The sequence below is a fragment of the Hyla sarda genome, chromosome 6 (assembly GCF_029499605.1).
Source record: "Hyla sarda isolate aHylSar1 chromosome 6, aHylSar1.hap1, whole genome shotgun sequence".
NCBI classification, from domain to species: Eukaryota; Metazoa; Chordata; class Amphibia; order Anura; family Hylidae; genus Hyla; species Hyla sarda.
Window position 1 is genome coordinate 176934501 of NC_079194.1, and position 17311 is coordinate 176951811.

The 17311-nt window shown below is 42.2% G+C and overlaps 1 protein-coding gene across 1 annotated transcript in view; it reads right to left on the reverse strand.

Moving 5' to 3' along the window:
* Positions 1-487: 487 nt before the first annotated feature.
* Positions 488-17311, reverse strand: part of LOC130277660 (IST1 homolog) — a 28108-nt gene continuing 11284 nt past the window's right edge. Inside the window, exons 2-10 of the mRNA XM_056528390.1 lie at positions 16782-16880; positions 16041-16221; positions 13649-13733; positions 7445-7528; positions 7119-7229; positions 6856-6993; positions 4486-4587; positions 2656-2704; positions 488-1311 (exon numbers count right to left, since the gene is read on the reverse strand). Of these exons, the coding sequence (XP_056384365.1) occupies positions 1115-1311; positions 2656-2704; positions 4486-4587; positions 6856-6993; positions 7119-7229; positions 7445-7528; positions 13649-13733; positions 16041-16221; positions 16782-16869 (1035 nt within the window). The 5' untranslated portion in view covers positions 16870-16880 and the 3' untranslated portion in view covers positions 488-1114. The remainder of the gene's footprint in view (positions 1312-2655; positions 2705-4485; positions 4588-6855; positions 6994-7118; positions 7230-7444; positions 7529-13648; positions 13734-16040; positions 16222-16781; positions 16881-17311) is intronic.

Consider the following 17311-nt stretch of genomic DNA (forward strand, 5'->3'; position numbering starts at 1 on the left):
CCTGTTCAGAATTGAGCACCTTAAGAACCAATAGCCATGCACTGATATGGCAGATAAGACTTTAGGGGTGCACAGGTAGGCATTGCACCAAGGGCCTTATGTCCTTCTGCCACATAAGAAGACAACCAGGGCTCAAGTCCTGCAGAAACGCATGTGAATAGAGTTCCTGCATTTTTTTTCCACAGCAGGAACACTGTTCCCATTAGCAGGAGTCCTGTAGGACCAGCCCTTGAATGGAAATCTTGGGTAAATTCACCCACTTTTTTTCCCAGTACTTGACCCCTGAAGACACCATTACTATCAATGTCCCATGGTAGGTGGGGTCTTGTAGCAGATTTTGCACTAGCCTCTGCACTACTACAAAAATACCACTGATGCTTCTGTGATTTTTTTGCTACTTAGTAAATAGAGGTTCTAACCATGGCATTGCCCCCCCCCCCTTCCTTCCTGTATCTAACCCCCCCCCCCTTCTTGTTTCTTGTGATATCTGTCTTTCGTGTTGTCTGACGTCTCTTTTCCATGCTTCGTTTGGCTATCCTATATATTTTCAAGTATTAGTGTTTTACGCATAGTTTAATATGATGTCTTTTTTTTTTGTTTTACTTTTCTGCCCAATGCAATAGCTTTCTTTATCTTCTTGTGTCACCACCTGTACTGAAGCTTTATCTATGCCATACACTGGAATTGTTTATAGTTACAGTTTTTTTATGTGCTTTACTTTTCATACGACTTGTCACATGATTGAATGATTGGTGCATTTCTATACTTTTTTGCTTTCATTGTTCTTTAATCCTTATTGTATTTGCAAAACTCATTTAATAAAAACTACAGTTAAAAAAAAGAAAAAAAAATAGGTTCTAGCCTGGGCATTGAGACTGGTAGCTGCCAGAAAGGCATTCATTGTGGCTCTGTTGGTCCTCTGATGGTGGGTACTTTAAGCAGCATATAGCAGATTAATTATTTTCTTTTTATTGATTAGAAGTAAAGTCCATTAACTCCAACTTATGGTCCTCTGGTGATACATAGAATGCTTTAGGCCTATGAGCAGGGTCAATAAAAAGTCCAAGCCACATATTAGTATGAAGCTTAAAAAAAAAGTCTATCATCACAGATTTTATGTCTTCTTTTTAAGGTCCTCTAGTCTTTTTGACAGATCTTCAAAGTCTATATCCTCATATGGAGAGGGGTCAATTGTTGGTGACAGACGAGCAGGGCTGACCGGTACAGAGGGAAGCTTTGGTAATGGTAGGTTGTCATACTTTCCAGGGGCATTGTTTATATTGCACTGGGTTCCTGGATTGGTGTCAGCACCTGCAAGTAACAAGAATTTATACCAGAGTCATTTATTTAGAGAGGCCAATTAGCTGTTCTGCAGGGCTACCCTGTATATGGGCCCGAAAGTTTGGCCCAAATGTTCACTGCATGGTGGCCATGCCTGGTTACTGCAGCAAGTCTCCCTTTCAATTTAAAGGACATCTGCAGCGAAAACAACTTATCCCCTATCCATAGGATAGGGGATAAATGTTTGATCATGGGGAGTCTAACCGCTGGCACCCCCCGTGATCTTCCCCGCGATGTTCCTGTGCGCCTTCTAATGTGCGTCGACGGTACACCCCCTCCCTGCCCCCCCCCCCATACAGCTCTATGGGAGAGGCGGGGAGGCACGAACACTGCCTCCCCGCCTCTCCATTAGAGATACATGGAGGGGGCGTGTCGGCCACAATGTCATGCTGCGGCTGACACACCTCCTTCACAGGTGCAGAAGATCTCGGGGGGTCCTAGCGTTCGGAACTCCTGCGATCAGACACTTATTTTCTATCCTGTGGATAGGGGATAAGTTGTTTTTGCCACATATTTCCTTTAACATAAGCTGAGCTGCGGTAACCAGGCATGGTCACTACACAGGGAACTGCTTTCAGCCCCGTTCACAGCACAGATAGGACAGTCATGCATAACGGCTAGACGGCAGCTGGTGCTGGGTGTCGGCTATTGGTCAGAAAATACCTTCATGCGACATGCACTGAGCAATAAGATGCAATCTCATAATTTTAGAACACTTTATCCCATCATGGCTAAACATTATTAGGGAGATTTATCAAAACCTGTGCAGAGGAAAAGTTGACCACTTGTCCATAGCAACCAATCAGATTGATTCTTTCATTTTTTTTAAAAAGGCCTCTGAAAAATAAAAGCAGCAATCTGATTGGCTGCTTAGGGCAACTGGTCAACTTTTCCTCTGCACAGGTTTTCATAAATGTCCCCATATATCTGTCTATTTATAAACTAAGGCAGCATTCACACGACAATTTCAGCCTACGGTTGCCGGATCCGGCTGGGAGAGGGGAAAACCGGGCACTCCCGTACCCCAGCCAGACCGGCACTGAAATCTATTCAAACAGTGACTCCGGTTTGCTCATTTCTGCCCCGTATCCGCTTTTGTGACCGGACCTAAACCGTAGTATACTATCCGACAACTGTAGGCTGAAGTCGGGGTGTGAATGCAGCATAACAGGTAGGTTATCCTGCTGCTGTGTGATCATGTGGCTAAGCTTAAAGTTCAGAAGTGATAAGGTTGATACCAGTAACAAATGATCGCTCTGAGCATGCACCAAACACAGCAGCCATGCTTACTGAACCTGAAATGATTGCACTTACCAATATCCCGTGCAGGAAAAACCAGAGGATCTGGTCCAGGTGGTTTCAGCTAATAAAAGACAAAGAAAACACAGTTACTTGGTCTAAGGGTACGGGCACAGGTTCACACACAGCTTTTTGTAGAAGATTCAAAAGGAATGAAAAATATAGAGAAAGACTTTCTCCTTGCATCAACTTCTAGATTAGAAAAATAAAATGTGTCAGCAAATAAGAACAATATGGCCGACCTAGTCTACCAAATATTCTGAATACTATGAATAATCCTTGTCTCTATCTTATATGAAGGATATCCTTATACCTACCTATCTTATATGAAGGATAGCCTTATACCTATCCCATGCATTCTTTTACTGTATTTGCAGCAGATACTCTTTTACTGTATTTGCAGCGACCACTTCTGCAGGAAGGCTATTCCATGCATCCACTACTCTCTCAGTAAAGTAATACTTCCTGATATTACTGCATAAACCTTTGCCTGTCTTATTTAAAATTATGTCCTCTTGTGGTAGTTTTTCTTCTTTTAAATATCCTCTTCTCCTTTACCGTGTTGATTCCCTTTATTTAACAGTTTTTATCATATCCCCTCTGTCTCTTCTTTCCTTTAACCTTTCCTGGTAAGATTTATCCTGAAATCCATGTGCTAGTTTAATAGCTCTTCTCTGGACTCCATAATATCTATATCCTTCTGGAGATATGGCCTCCAGTACTGCGCACAATACTACAAGTGAGGTCTCACCAGTGTTCTGTACAGCTGCATGAGCACTTCTCTCTTTCTACTGCTAATACCTCTCCCTATACACCCAAGCATTCAAATAGATTTGAATGGGATTCCACAGTCCCATTCAGACAGCAAAATTTCCACAGCAGGCATTTCACTGCGCAAAGCAGAATTGCTCTCTGAATGGGACTGCAGAATCAGCTTTTTTTTCTCTTTACAAATCATGTGATTGATCATGTGATTCAAGCAATTTAATGCATTTTGACTTCACAACTGAAGTCAATAAAGAAAACTGAAAACAAATATGCAGCATATCTGCAATATAAACTGATATGTTGCGACACTGCTGTGCTTTACAGTGACTATCTGAAATCTCTTATATTTAATAGTTGCAATAAACAACCTAAACATGTGAACATACCCTAAGAATACTGATAAGTGCGTCTACAGTGAGCTGTAACATGATAAGTATAATCAAAATAATTTGCTAACATTTTCATGGACACATTAATTTTTTTTTTTTTTAACCTACTGTCCAAACATTTTTTAATGTCCAAAAATGTACAGATACATATAAAGGTTTTTCTTTCAGATTCATACAGAGAATTTTTGCATACTGCAATAGATGTTACATTTACTGAAGTCTTCTCTTCTAATACTCTTGATTCTAGCAAAGAATTTCTCATATATCATCATAAGAAGCCTGTACCACAAAGTCCATGTAGTTCTGTACTAGGAAACATATAGCCTCTGCGCTTGGCCTTTAGGCTAGGATTCCACTTGTTTTTTTTTTTTTCTTGCAGTTTTTGGAAAACTGTCACCGCAGTTTTTGAGCCAAAGTCAGAAGTGGATCCATAAGGGAGGAGAAGTGTAAGTCCTTCCTTTATATGTCCTATTCCTTTTGAATACACTTCTGGCTTTTGCTCAAAAACTGCACTGGCTGTATTCCAAAAACTGCCAGAAAAAAAACAAGTGGAATCCTAGCCTTTGACTAGAGTCACACAGCTCTTCTGTGTATATGGGGGCCTAAGGTGTGTTATGTGGAAAAGGCAGAAAGTATCCTATAATGCATTGATCCATGTTAGATATCAGTGCTGCTATTCACAACTTACCAAATCATAGGATGAAGAGAAGCCTGGGGCAGGTGGTCTCCCCCTTGGAGGTGGGTGTATAAAAGTGCACTCCTCATAGATCCCAACATCAGGAAGCGTCTCCTATAAATAATAGAAAACAGTATAAGAAGACTGTGGCAGATGAATAAAACGGTCAAAGGCTATGTTCTCACATCATTTTTTGAGCTTCGTTTTAAAGCTGTACATTTTTTATACCCATTTAGTGCTCAAAATGAGACTTAAAAAACATTTTGTGAACATAGCCTCTGCCTTATTTGGAGCTGCTTTTTATGTTCTCACACAATTTTTTCAGCAGTTTTTTTTTCTACTTTTGGTCCTTTTTTTCTTTAGTCATTTAGAGCTTAACCCCTTAGGAACACCATTTTGGCCTTAAGGACAAAGCCAGTTCAATTTTTGCATTTTTTTTTCTCCATGCCCTCTAAAATCCATACATGTTTTATTTTTCCATCCACAGACCCATATTTTGTTTTTTGCGTGGACAATTTTCCTTTCTAATGACGTCTTATTTTACAATATAATGTACAGTGCAACTGCACAAATATTATTTTGGGAGGAAAGGGAAAAGAAAAATTTAATTTTGCAACTTTTGGAGGGTTTTGTTTTGACCCCTCTAACTGTAATTTTTCCATGTACGGGGTTGCATGAGGGCTTATTTTTTGCATTGTGATCTGTAGCTTTTATCGGTACCACTTTTGTGTCTATGCAGCTGTTTGATTACTTTTTATTAAATTTTTCTGGGATGTGATGTGGCCAAAAAGCAGCGATTTCTGACCTTGTTTTTTTCTGTTTACGCTGTTCACCGTATGGGATCATTAATATTATGTTTTAATAGTTCGGACATTTACACATGCGCAGATACCAAATATGTATATGAATTATCGTTTCTAATAAAATGGGCAAAAGGGGCGATTTACATTTTATTGGAAGAGGGGCTTTTAAAAAAAAAATGTGTTACATTTTTTATTTTTTTTACACTTTTTATGTCCCCATAGGGGGCTATTTATAGCAATCATTAGATTGCTAATACTGTTCAGTGCTATGCATAGGCATAGCACTGATCAGTATTATCAGTGATCTTTTTCTCTGGTTTGCTGGAATGCAGACCAGAGAAGAAGACCCCAGTTGACGGCCAAATCAGGTGAGGGAACCTCTGTCCGCCATCCCGGCTGATCTGATCCCAACGGCCTTGCCGCAGTCGATCAGATCAGCCACTAAAAGTGCCGTACTGCCGCAGATGACGTAATCTGTATTGATCACAGCATTTGAGGGGTATATTGCAGACATCAGTGCGATTGCTGATTTCTACCATTATTGGCGGATCCCTGGCTGCTGACAGCAGCAAGGACCTACCATGCTCCGATGCTCACGTCATGTACAGGACATAAATGTATGTCCTGGTGCACTAGGTCTCAGCACATCAGAATGTACATTTACGTCCATTGTCCTTAAGGGGTTAAAATTAGGCTAGTGGGTAAACTAGCTCAATTCTAATTGTAAACTTAGACTAGACAGTCATAAGCAATGTACACATGGCTTTTTTGTTTTTTTTGTGCCGATCGGCCTCAAAATGGGTCAGAGCACAACTGAGTCCACCGGGTCACCACTGGGTCTCAACGGTTTTCATTAACTTGAATAGGGTCCGTCTGGGATCTAGTAAGTTACTGTAGAAAAAGAAATATTGCATGCAGAGCAGAGCAGAGCCTGACCGCAATGTGAACCTAGCCTTAGGCTGCGTTCCCACTCAGTTTTTTAATCTATACTTTCAGCCTTACTTTCATCTGTTTTTCACATCAGAATTTATTTCCAGTTAGTTTTATTAGCAATTTTTTTGCCTTTGGTCTGGTTTTTTTCTTTGTTCTGTTTATTTATGTCTCGAAAATACCCCTAAAACTTGAACATAGCCTCAAAATGCACCTTATTTTATAACACTGTTTGGAAATATGGTGAATCTTCAGGTTGTCTAGTATAATTTTACCTGATCTGTGGTCTACTTCACACCAAAATGTTGGCTCATTTATGATGCTTGGTATGACATTTAACCAACTCCCCTATTTCAGTGAAGCCACACCCACTTTCCCAATAAGCCATGCTTTATTGTTAGGTGAGTCACAAAAGTGTCTAAAGCACATAAAAAAGGTGGTACATGTGAGTCAATTTTATTTTGGCACAAATACCACCAGATTTTTGGCACATGCTATTTTTTTTATTTATCTCCCCTGTATATGGTGACTACAATACTCGTACAGCAACAACAACAACAACAGAGTAGTGGTTGTCTGTCAGTCAACTACAGTATGTACCTGCAATGTACCATGAAGATAAAAATACTGGACATGTTATAATACTTACTGTTATCTGGGGATAGGGACCCCTGACATTGCTTCTGATGTCACCTCCACCTCCCCAGCCGCCAGGTCCTCCTTTCTTATTGTTGTTTGTAAAATCAGAATGACTTCCATCAGCTTCAAATCCAGAAGGTGCTTGAGCCTGATGGGAGAGAGATGTTGCTTATGCTTTGGTCATATATCTCGCCTATGTTATTATAGGTTAATGTATAATAAATAAATAAAATAGCAAGATTTATATTGTCACTGATTCTCAGATCTACTTACCATTACTCTTGCATCTGGCTCATACTGGACATTGTAGTTTTTGGCAATCTCAATCAGATATCTCTCCACCAAGATTTTTGGAGGTGCTTCTGGGCTTAATTTATGCATCAGCTGTAGAAAGGCAGTAGTTTATGGTTACTGGATGATAAACAAAGACAGTCTCTGCTGTGCTATTGGGCCTAACAGATTTGTCGACTTGTATGTTGTCAGCTTGTTTTTACTACAGGGGCATTCTGCCACCCATGTACGCAATTGATCATCACCCAAAAGAATTGTTTTGAAGTACATATACACCAGGTTATTTGTTAGGATATTTTTTGACTTACTCTTTGACTGACTGTACCAATCTGGTTTGACATGCAAAGGTTTCCATATTCTTTGCTGTATTTATGACAGAGCTGATTGGCCACCTGTAACAAAAATAGACCATTAAACCCCTTCACAGTCCAACAAGTAGGTCTTGGGTTATCATTGAGCAGTTACAGAGTACAGTGGTTCAGCCACCAATTGTGCATGTTCTCCCACTTAAAAAGATGAAAGAGACCTGTAATTTCCATCATATGTATAACTCAACTATGAAAGACATAACGAGAAAAATGTTCCTTAAAATCACATTGTCTGATTTTTTAAGAATTTATTTGCAAATTATGGTGGAAAATAAGTATTTGGTCACCTACAAACAAGAAAGATTTCTGGCTCTCACAGACCTGTAACAACTTCTTTAACAGTCTCCTCTGTCCTCCACTCATTACCTGTATTAATGGCACCTTTTTGAACTTGTTATCAATATAAAAGGCACCTGTCGACAACCTCAAACAGTCACACTCCAAACTCCACTATGGCCAAGACTAAAGAGCAGTCGAAGGACATCAGAAACAAAATTGTAGACCTGCACCAGGCTGGGAAGACTGAATCTGCAATAGGCAAGCAGCTTGTTACATGAGTCAATAGTATCTGAATAATTGCCAATTGTCAGATCTTTGACCGACGGATGGATTAAATTTTGATTAGATCACCCAAAACTATATATATAAATAAATGGAGGATGACATACATTGCAGCCTCAATATTGGACGTAAATATAAACCTCAAGGGTAATAGGCCCCAACAGGCAGCCCCAAATTATTTGAAAGAAAACACCCCTTACCAATGCAGTCTCCGAGGTCGTGGATAGAACAGAACAGAAAGCGGGGGGGGGGGGGGGGGGGGGGGGGGGTTATACAGTGAAGGGAATGATTAGCAGGGGCCTAGGGATATCTACATCTCCCTATCTGATACCTAGGCTCGGCCATAAACCTAGATGGCATTGTGGTGACGGGGTGGTGCTGGTGATAGTGTAGGATATATTGGTGTTAACCCTTAATTGTTGTGACGCTGGGGTGCGGTTTCCTTAATGTAATTGTCCGACCGCCAATCGTCCCACAAACGGCAGGGAGAAATAACGGAATGTCCACACCAGATTATATGAAGTAAACTTGAAGTAACTTTACTGTATATTTTATGCAACGCCATGTAACAGAACAGTCTTTGAGAGAGAGAACTGTGGTACAGGTTCCTCACAGGTTTGCTGGGACTCCGGGATCAATGAGCTTTGTTTGCTAGCCACTGTGCTACTATTTTTAGGAGATTTAAGTTTCTAGTAGTCACACAGGATTCAGTGATTTGAGCTTTGAATAACTCACGTTTAGTGGCTGCGGATTCTTAGGCTTTGGGCCTAGCTTGAATGGATGATGCTGATAAGATGATTAGATGTGCTTGGCTTTATAATCCAGAACTAAGAGACTAGGATTTAGTGGTAGCAGCCCCTTATATACTAATGGGGTGGGACAAAGCTCATTGATCAGCAGAACCTGTCAGTCCTGACCCAGTGAACTCTGGGTATCACATGACCCAAAGGTCCTTAAACCATAATACAATTAATTTAAGGCATGTGGCCTCTAAGGTCCTATACAGAGGTATTCCTATATAACATATTAAATATAGATATTTATACAATAAATACCATTTATATGAGGCGACTAGGGGTTAGCCCTAAAGGAGAGCCCTATTGTCATGGAGGGGCTCTGGCTGAGGGGACTTTAGACAAAGGGACAGGACCAGGTCCTGTACCGGGACACCACAGCATGGATGTCCTTAAAAGGACAGTACCATATTCCAGGAACCTCCCAAGAATTCCCTATAACTCCATGCTATAGGGGTGGCCCTAGAGCTATAGATCCACTAGAATCTTCCCTAACTACCTAATATGCCACCCAAAGAATATCTCAACCTCGATGTCCGCATTAGACTAAAAAAGATTAGGCTTATATGAAAGAAACAAATGTAAGTTGTTCATTAAGGCCTGCTGGGGCTATTATTCAGAGACTATTGACTATACATATTACTAATGCCTGGCTATTTAAGAGCAATGTGGTTGCTATGGACTACATATATTATAGATGCCTTGCCCTTTAAGAACAATGTGATTGCAATCTTATTTGCTTCCGATGCTGTTTGCTATTTACTACTATACATATTACTAATGCCTGGCTCTCTAAGAGCAATGTGGTTGCTATTAACTACCACATGTAAAATGGATGCCTGGCCATTTAAGAACAATGTGATCTTATAAGCGTTTGATGGCTATTATGTGTCATTCTACCATATAGGTTACTTGATGGTGACCGGGTTGCTCTTTTTCAGTATTCCTATCTTTTTATGTATTGACTTCTAAGCCATAATAATAATAATTTTATTTACATAGCGCCTACAGATTCCGCAGCGCATAATCAGTGTAACTATATTATAATTATAGCAGTAAGAAGAAAGGTAGCGGAGAACTCACGTGATGACTGTATCTCAGGCCTGACGAAACGCCAAAGGGCGTGATACGGTTCGTGGCCGGCGTCTGAGGCTCCCCCTAGACCATCCACCGCCTCCCCGCTAATGGAAGATATCCATCTACCAGCCTGAGATACAGTCATCGTGTGAGTGCTCCGCTACCTTTCTTCTTACTGTTATCGGTATACTTTTGTTTCGGCGTGAGCACCTCCTGACACCCCAGTCTCCGTAATATCATCTCCAGTATAAGTATTAACATATTGTTTTCCCACAATTAGACGGACACTTTCTGTAGGTATATCAGTGGCGGTTTACAAAGTCCTTTTTCCAGTTAATTTGATATATATTATAATTATATTAATATGTGCTGCAGACTCTTCCTCCGTCGCACACTCTTAGTCCCTGATACATGGGGAGCGAACCAGACTCCGCCCCCTCTACTGCGTCAGAGGGGCCGGGTCCTCAAGATGGGAACAGGAAGCACTGCTTAGCGCTCAGTGATGCCGGCGTGCATACACAGCGCGTGGGCTTGGACACCGGACCGGCACACTCTGCCACTGCAGAGTTTTTTACTTGATTTCTTTATAGGATCTTTGTAAGTATGCGTATATAGGATATACACTATTATTCCACCGCATATTATATATGAAATTTTGGATACTTAGTTGGTCTGTTTTTTATAATCTATTATGCAGATTGCCATCTCCTCTCTTAATGCACGATATTGGGACTGTGAGTATAAGCCTCTACATTAGGGGTAAGGTTTTACAATGGTTTTGTATTTCTTTATTTTTAGGTCTCAGTATCTTGGATAGCTGGAGACTTCTTATCCCCTGGTGCATTTAAGGGAGATGCACCTGTGCTATTACTAATCATGCTAACCTAACCTGATGAAACCAATATGGGTTATTGCTATTAATGGGCTGCCTTTGGAACTAGCCTTGATTGATTTGGTACTCGCTTCCTACCAGTGAATATATATTTAATGAGGTCTATGGTGCAGTCTTTTTTGATTTGGAGCGCATCTATTCTATATATGTCCCCTGATGAAGTGCGGGTGACTCAGACTAACAGGTTCCTTACATGGAAATGCGTTGGGACAGGGACAGTGTTATCCTCTATGTAGATATATGAAGCTGAGTAATTAGTTGCATGCTGCTGTTTGCAGCTTTGCTATGGGAATCAGTTAGTTGGCACTGATGGTGTATTGTGTGCTACATGAGTAACAGACACTGTCCTTTATATTTATTTCTATTTTTTGTATACTATTGGGATTTTATCTAGTATCACCATTAAAAGTTAAGTTTTATATGGCATTTGGATGATCCAGAAGAGGATTGGGAGAATTTCATATGGTCAGATGAAACCAAAGTAGAACTTTTTGGTAAAAACTCAACTCGTCGTGTTTGGAGGAGAAAGAATGCTGTGAAGCATGGAGTGGAAACATCATGCTTTGGGGCTGTTTCTCTGCCAAAGGACCAAGAAGACTGATCTGTGTAAAGGAAAGAATGAATGGGGCCATGTATCATGAGATTTTGAGTGAAAACCTTCTTCCATCAGCAAGGGCATTGAAGATGAAACGTGGCTGGGTCTTTCAGCATGACAATGATCCCAAACACACTGTTCGGGAAACAAAGGAGTGGCTTCGTATGAAGCATTTCAAGGTCCTGGAGTGGCCTAGCTAGTCTCCAGATCTCAACCCCATAGAAAACCTTTGGAGGGTGTTGAAAGTCCATGTTGCCCAGCGACAGCCCTAAAACATTACTGCTCTAGAGGAGATCTGCATGAAGGAATGGGCCAAAATACCAGCAACAGTTTGTGAAAACCTTGTGAAGACTTACAGAAAATGTTTGATCTCTGTCATTGCCAACAAAGGGTATATAACAAAGTATTTAGATAAACTTTTGTTATTGACCAAATACTTATCTTCCACCATAATTTGCAAATAAATTCTTTAAAAATCAGACAATGTGATTTTATGGATTTTTTTTTTCTCATTATGTCTCTCATAGTTAAAGTGTACCTATGATGAAAATAACAGGCCTCTCATCTTTTTAAGTGGGAGAACTTGCACAACTGGTGACTGACTAAATACTTTTTTGCCCCACTGTATTTCCATGGGATTGTGCACATCTTAAAGTGTGTGTGCCATGATCAGGGCCCGCGTTAGGGCGGGGCAATCCTGGCAATTACCCAGGGCCCCCAACCCCCAGGAGGCCCCCTGCGGGCTGCTCAGTGGCGGATCTCAGATTTGCATTGAGGGGGCAGGGTGTGACATCACACGGGGCGGAGTCGTGATGTCACGATCTTACGTTCCCGTGGTCGGGACCCAGGCCCTCCAGCGCTTCCGGAGCAGAAACAGGTGGGTGTCGCATTTTATATTGCGTGGGTCCCCAGCGGCGGGACCCCCCTGATCAGACGTCTTATCCCCTATCCAAAGGATAGGGGATAAGACGTCTGATCATGGGGGTCCCGCCCCCTCAATGCAAGTCTGAGATCCGCCACTGAGCAGCCCGCAGGGGGCCTCCTGGGGGTTGGGGGCCCTGGGTAATCCTTTGGATAGGGGATAAGATGTCTAGGGGTGGAGTACCCCTTTAATGGCAGTATCCACATATAGGTATATTTTTTTTATTAATTGCAAACTTGTTATAAATTGCCTCATCTAACAGAGTAAATTGATAGTTGAGGGAAATCTCCTCTAACATACTGTATCTCTTCACAATAATCATATTAGCACTGTGATCAGGGTATGATAATGATTAAATGACTCCAATGTGAAGGTTTTATGTTGTCTTAGAAGAAAGGTTAACAAGCGGTTAATCAAAGTCTTCTCCAGTACGATTACTAGTAAAATGCAGGAGTCATTATTCTGCCCATTTGGCAACTCAGAGAGCCCTATGTGGCCAATGTGTGCCCGTAGCCATCAAGGAGCTTTTCTTAGGATGCTAACCAGCAGGAATTCTAGAAGTGAGCATGGACGCTGCGGAATTAAAATCTGACTACACACCACTGGTCCTTCTTATCCAGGTTGCTGGTAAAATAAAAAGATGGTGTCCACGACACTTTCACTTTAACATGAATTAAACTGCAGAAACTCAGCTCGGCCACTTCGCAATGTACATATCTGCTTTCTTCTGAGTTGTGGCTCTGGCAAACAGTTGATTGACAGTCGTGCCAGGTACTGTATTGGCATCCTACTGATCAGATATCTATGGCCTATCCTGATGATAGCCCTCAATCAATAAAAAGTCCCAGAAAACTCCTTTAAGTTAATGGTCCATATGATCAACATCACTTCTACCTGCTAAAGGGCCCTTTACGTGGGCCAATAATTGTCCAAATGAACATTCGAAGGAATGTTTGTGCCTGGTAATCAATCTGTAAAAAAGAATCCCCAATCATCTGATAAACCAACAACAAAACGCTCATTCATTGGCTGATCAGATCGTCTATGCAGGAATGAAAATCATTGTTAGTCAACTGTGCATTGCCACATGGAAACATGGGATGTGCAGCTGACACAATGAGAGTGAATGGCTGCATGGACGATCCAGCAATCATTTGTGTGACCCTGCTGCACAGAACTTGAGCCATGTAAAGGTTCCTCTAAGGAGTGCCAATATGCCAGATCAATACAGGTTGGACTGTGTGAAAGAACCCTAAGAAATGTTCTCACAAAGTCCGGGAGTGTTTCAATTCTGACTACTTACTATGCGTAATTCATCAATTTCTATCAGACGTGGGGCAGCCCAGATCACTGTAGACACAGCTTCAGCCAGGCCTGGGTCCAACTCCCTGCATAGAAAGAAAAATGTATAACATTACATCATACATTATTAGTTCTGCAACACTTTCTTTTCTTGCTGTTGTTGTTTGCCCATATAAGTACATTTAATGTCTTCTTCTATGAGTGATCAAAATCCAGTAGTTCATTTAGCTGAGGTACCGTATATGCTCGAGTACAAGCCGACCCGAATATAAGCCGAGGCCCCTAATTTCACCCCAAAAACCCAGGAAAAGTTATTGACTCGACTATAAGCAGGGCTCAAGTCCTGCAGGAACTCATGGGAATGGAGTTCCTGCACTTTTTCCACAGCACAGGGTTACTCCGCCCCTAGACATGTTATACCCTATCCATAGGATAGGGGATAAGATGTCTGATCGCGGGGGTCTCGGCTGCGGCACCCCAGACATCCGGTGAACGGAGCGAACTTCGCTCAGTGCTGGATGACTGGTGATGCAGGGCAAAGGCTCGTGATGTTACAGTAATGCCCCTCAATTCTAGTCACGCCCCCTCCCATAGACTTGCATTGAGGGGACATTACTGTGACGTCAGGAGCCTTTGTTGCTGCAACCAACGCTCTAAACGAACACCGGGAGCAGCAGGGAGAATGTGGGGGTCCCCAGCGACGGGACCCCTGGGATCAGACATCTTATCCCCTATCCTTTGGATAGGGGATAAGATGTCTAGTACCCCTTTAAGTGGAAATCTAGCGTGAGTTCCCACACTTTTTTTCCCAGGACTTGACCCCTGACTATAAGCCTAGGGGGGGAAATACATCATCCCCCCATGTAATCATCCAGACCCCCCCCTTCATCATTGCCGCCTGTCAATCCCTTCATCAGTGGTCTTCAACCTGTGGACCTCCAGATGTTGCAAAACTAGAACTACCAGCATCCTGGGAGTTGTAGTTTTGAAACCTCTGGAGGTCTGCAGGTTGAAGACCACTGCGGCCTTCGTCATCATCCAGACCCCCCTTTTGTTTTGTACTCACCTACACTCGGCGGGAAGTTAGGGTGAGCTGTTCCGGCCATCTATGCTGCAGGGACCATCCGGTGGGGAGGGTTAGTCGTTCAGGGCTATCCAATTTCACCGGGTGGCCCTCTTCTCCGTGCTTCGATGCCTTGATGACGACGCACAGGGACATTCATGCGCAGGGAGGCTGCAAATGAATGTCCCTGTGCGTTGTAGTCAAGGCAACATCACTAGTCCGGGGCCGGGCCCCAAGCGCGGAGAAGAGGGCTCCCCGGTGAAAATGGATAGCCCGGAACAACTAACCCTCCCCACCGGATGGTCCCTGCAGCATAGATGGCTCGGACCAGCTCACCCTTCCTACCCGCCAAGGGGAGGTGAGTACAAAACAAAAGGGGGGTCTGGATGATGACGAAGGCCGCAGTGGTCTACAACCTGCGGACCTCCAGAGGTTTCAAAACTACAACTTCTAGCATGCCCGGACAGCCGATGGGTGTCCGGCATGCTGGGAGTTGTAGTTTTGCAACATCAGGAGGTCCGCAGGTTGAAGACCACTGATGAAGGGATTGACAGGCGGAGAGTTCACTCGAGTATAAGCCAAGGGGGGTGTTTTCAGCACGATTTTTCTCGGCTTATACTCGAGTATATACGGTAATTTAAGACACTATGGCCGTCTCTATTATGAGGGCACTGTGGCTGTCACTGTTATGGAAGCCTTTTGACTGTCATTGATGCAAAAGTTTACATAATAGGCATGCTGTAGATTTAAAAAGCATTGCTGCTCATGAGGGATCGGCACCATAGGGATAGCAGCGATGGGGAATTAAAGTTGTACTCTGGTGGGAAAAAAAAAATTCATATTAACTGGCTCCAGAAAGTTAAACAGATTTGTAAATTACTTCTATTAAAACATATTAATCCTTCCAGTACTTATCAGCTGTTATTTTCTGTCAGACCACAGTGCTCTCTGCTGACATCTCTGTCCATGTCAGGAACTGAGCAAATCCTCATAGCAAACATATGTTGCTCTGGACAGTTCCTGTCATGGACAGAGGTGTCAGTAGAGAGCACTGTGGTCAAACTGAAAAGAACTACTCAACTTCCAGCTGATAAGTACTGGAAGGATTACGATTTTTAAATAGAAGTAATTTACAAATCTGTTAAATTTTCTGGCACCTTTCTACTCCACCAGAGTACTGCTTTAATAGAGGCAAGTGACTATAACTTCTTTTTGATTTTGGTGTGTGCCTTGTGTATTTCTTGCTTACTGAAGCTAAAAGTAGAGTGCTGTTCCATTCCTTTTTCTGGATTGATGTTGTGCTGTCTGATTCTCAACTATCAAGCCATACCTCATAGATTGAATTAATCCAAATCTTGCCAGTAGTAGGTCACAATACAGCTCCAGGATTTCCATAGCTTCTACCATATAATCCTCTCGGATTATATGTTCCACCCGGATCCGTGCTCTCTCATCCTTTCGCATTGATAAATAATCTGCAATCTCCTTCCGAGCTTTCAGTGCCATTTCAGCTGCAGAGATAAAAATGTTGAATAATTAAAAAGGAAAATATAATCTAACATTCCCATTTCCTTTTTCTACAGTCTTGTACTTTCCCTTTTCTGTGGCTGATGTGCATGACAACTGTGTCCTATGACACAGACATACATAGAGATGTTGCCACTCCTTTCTTGCCAAATAGCAATTAATGGAGTACATCGATGCATGAACACTTACCACTACCTATCCAAATGATAGAGGATAAGTGTTTGATCATGGGGGTCCAACCAATGGGACCCCCCAGAATCTCGAGCATGGCACCCGACTCTCCCCAGGAAAGGAGCATGTTAAACCCCGCACAAAGCAGTGTCCGACACGACACCTCCATGTATCTCTTTTGGAGAACCAGAGATACAGCATTCAGGTATCACGCTTCATTCTTGAGGAGAGCCAGGATGCCGTGCAGGAGATCGCATTGGGTTTTAGCAGTGGGACCCAAGGTGACAAGTCAAAATGTTTTCATAATAACAATAAACCTTTAAATATAGATTTACCTTATCTATCATAATTATATTGATAGTCCTAGACTCACTTTTTTTCTTTTCCAGCAACTTCAGACGATTGATAGCAAGTCTCAGATTGACCCGAAGGCGCTCTCCCTTAAACCCCGACTTCAACATTTTGCCTCTTCCTTTAAAAAAAAAAAAAAAAAAAGAATAGTTAAAAAAATTTTTTTTTTTATTGACACACAGAATAAATGAGACCTGACCACTGGGACCCTCCACAATCTCCTATACAGGGCCCTGTCTACTAATCCATCCTAGGCACGCTTTGGTCCTTTCCTTCCGAGAGCATGTGACGGCCCATTCAGCAAATCACTGTCCCTCTACAGTCGGTGATTGGCTGCTGCTGGACATCTGTGGCTCTCCAGCTGTTGCAAGAATACAACACCCATAATGCCATTATAGCTTTGCAACAGGTGGTGAATCACTTGAACCGAGATGATCAGTGGAAGTCTAAAATGCCTGGGCCTATTTTTGGTCTGAGTCCAGGATCCATTGGTGGAAATACTCAGAAGGAACATCAGGGTGTGCTATAACATATCTGCAACAACGATAATTC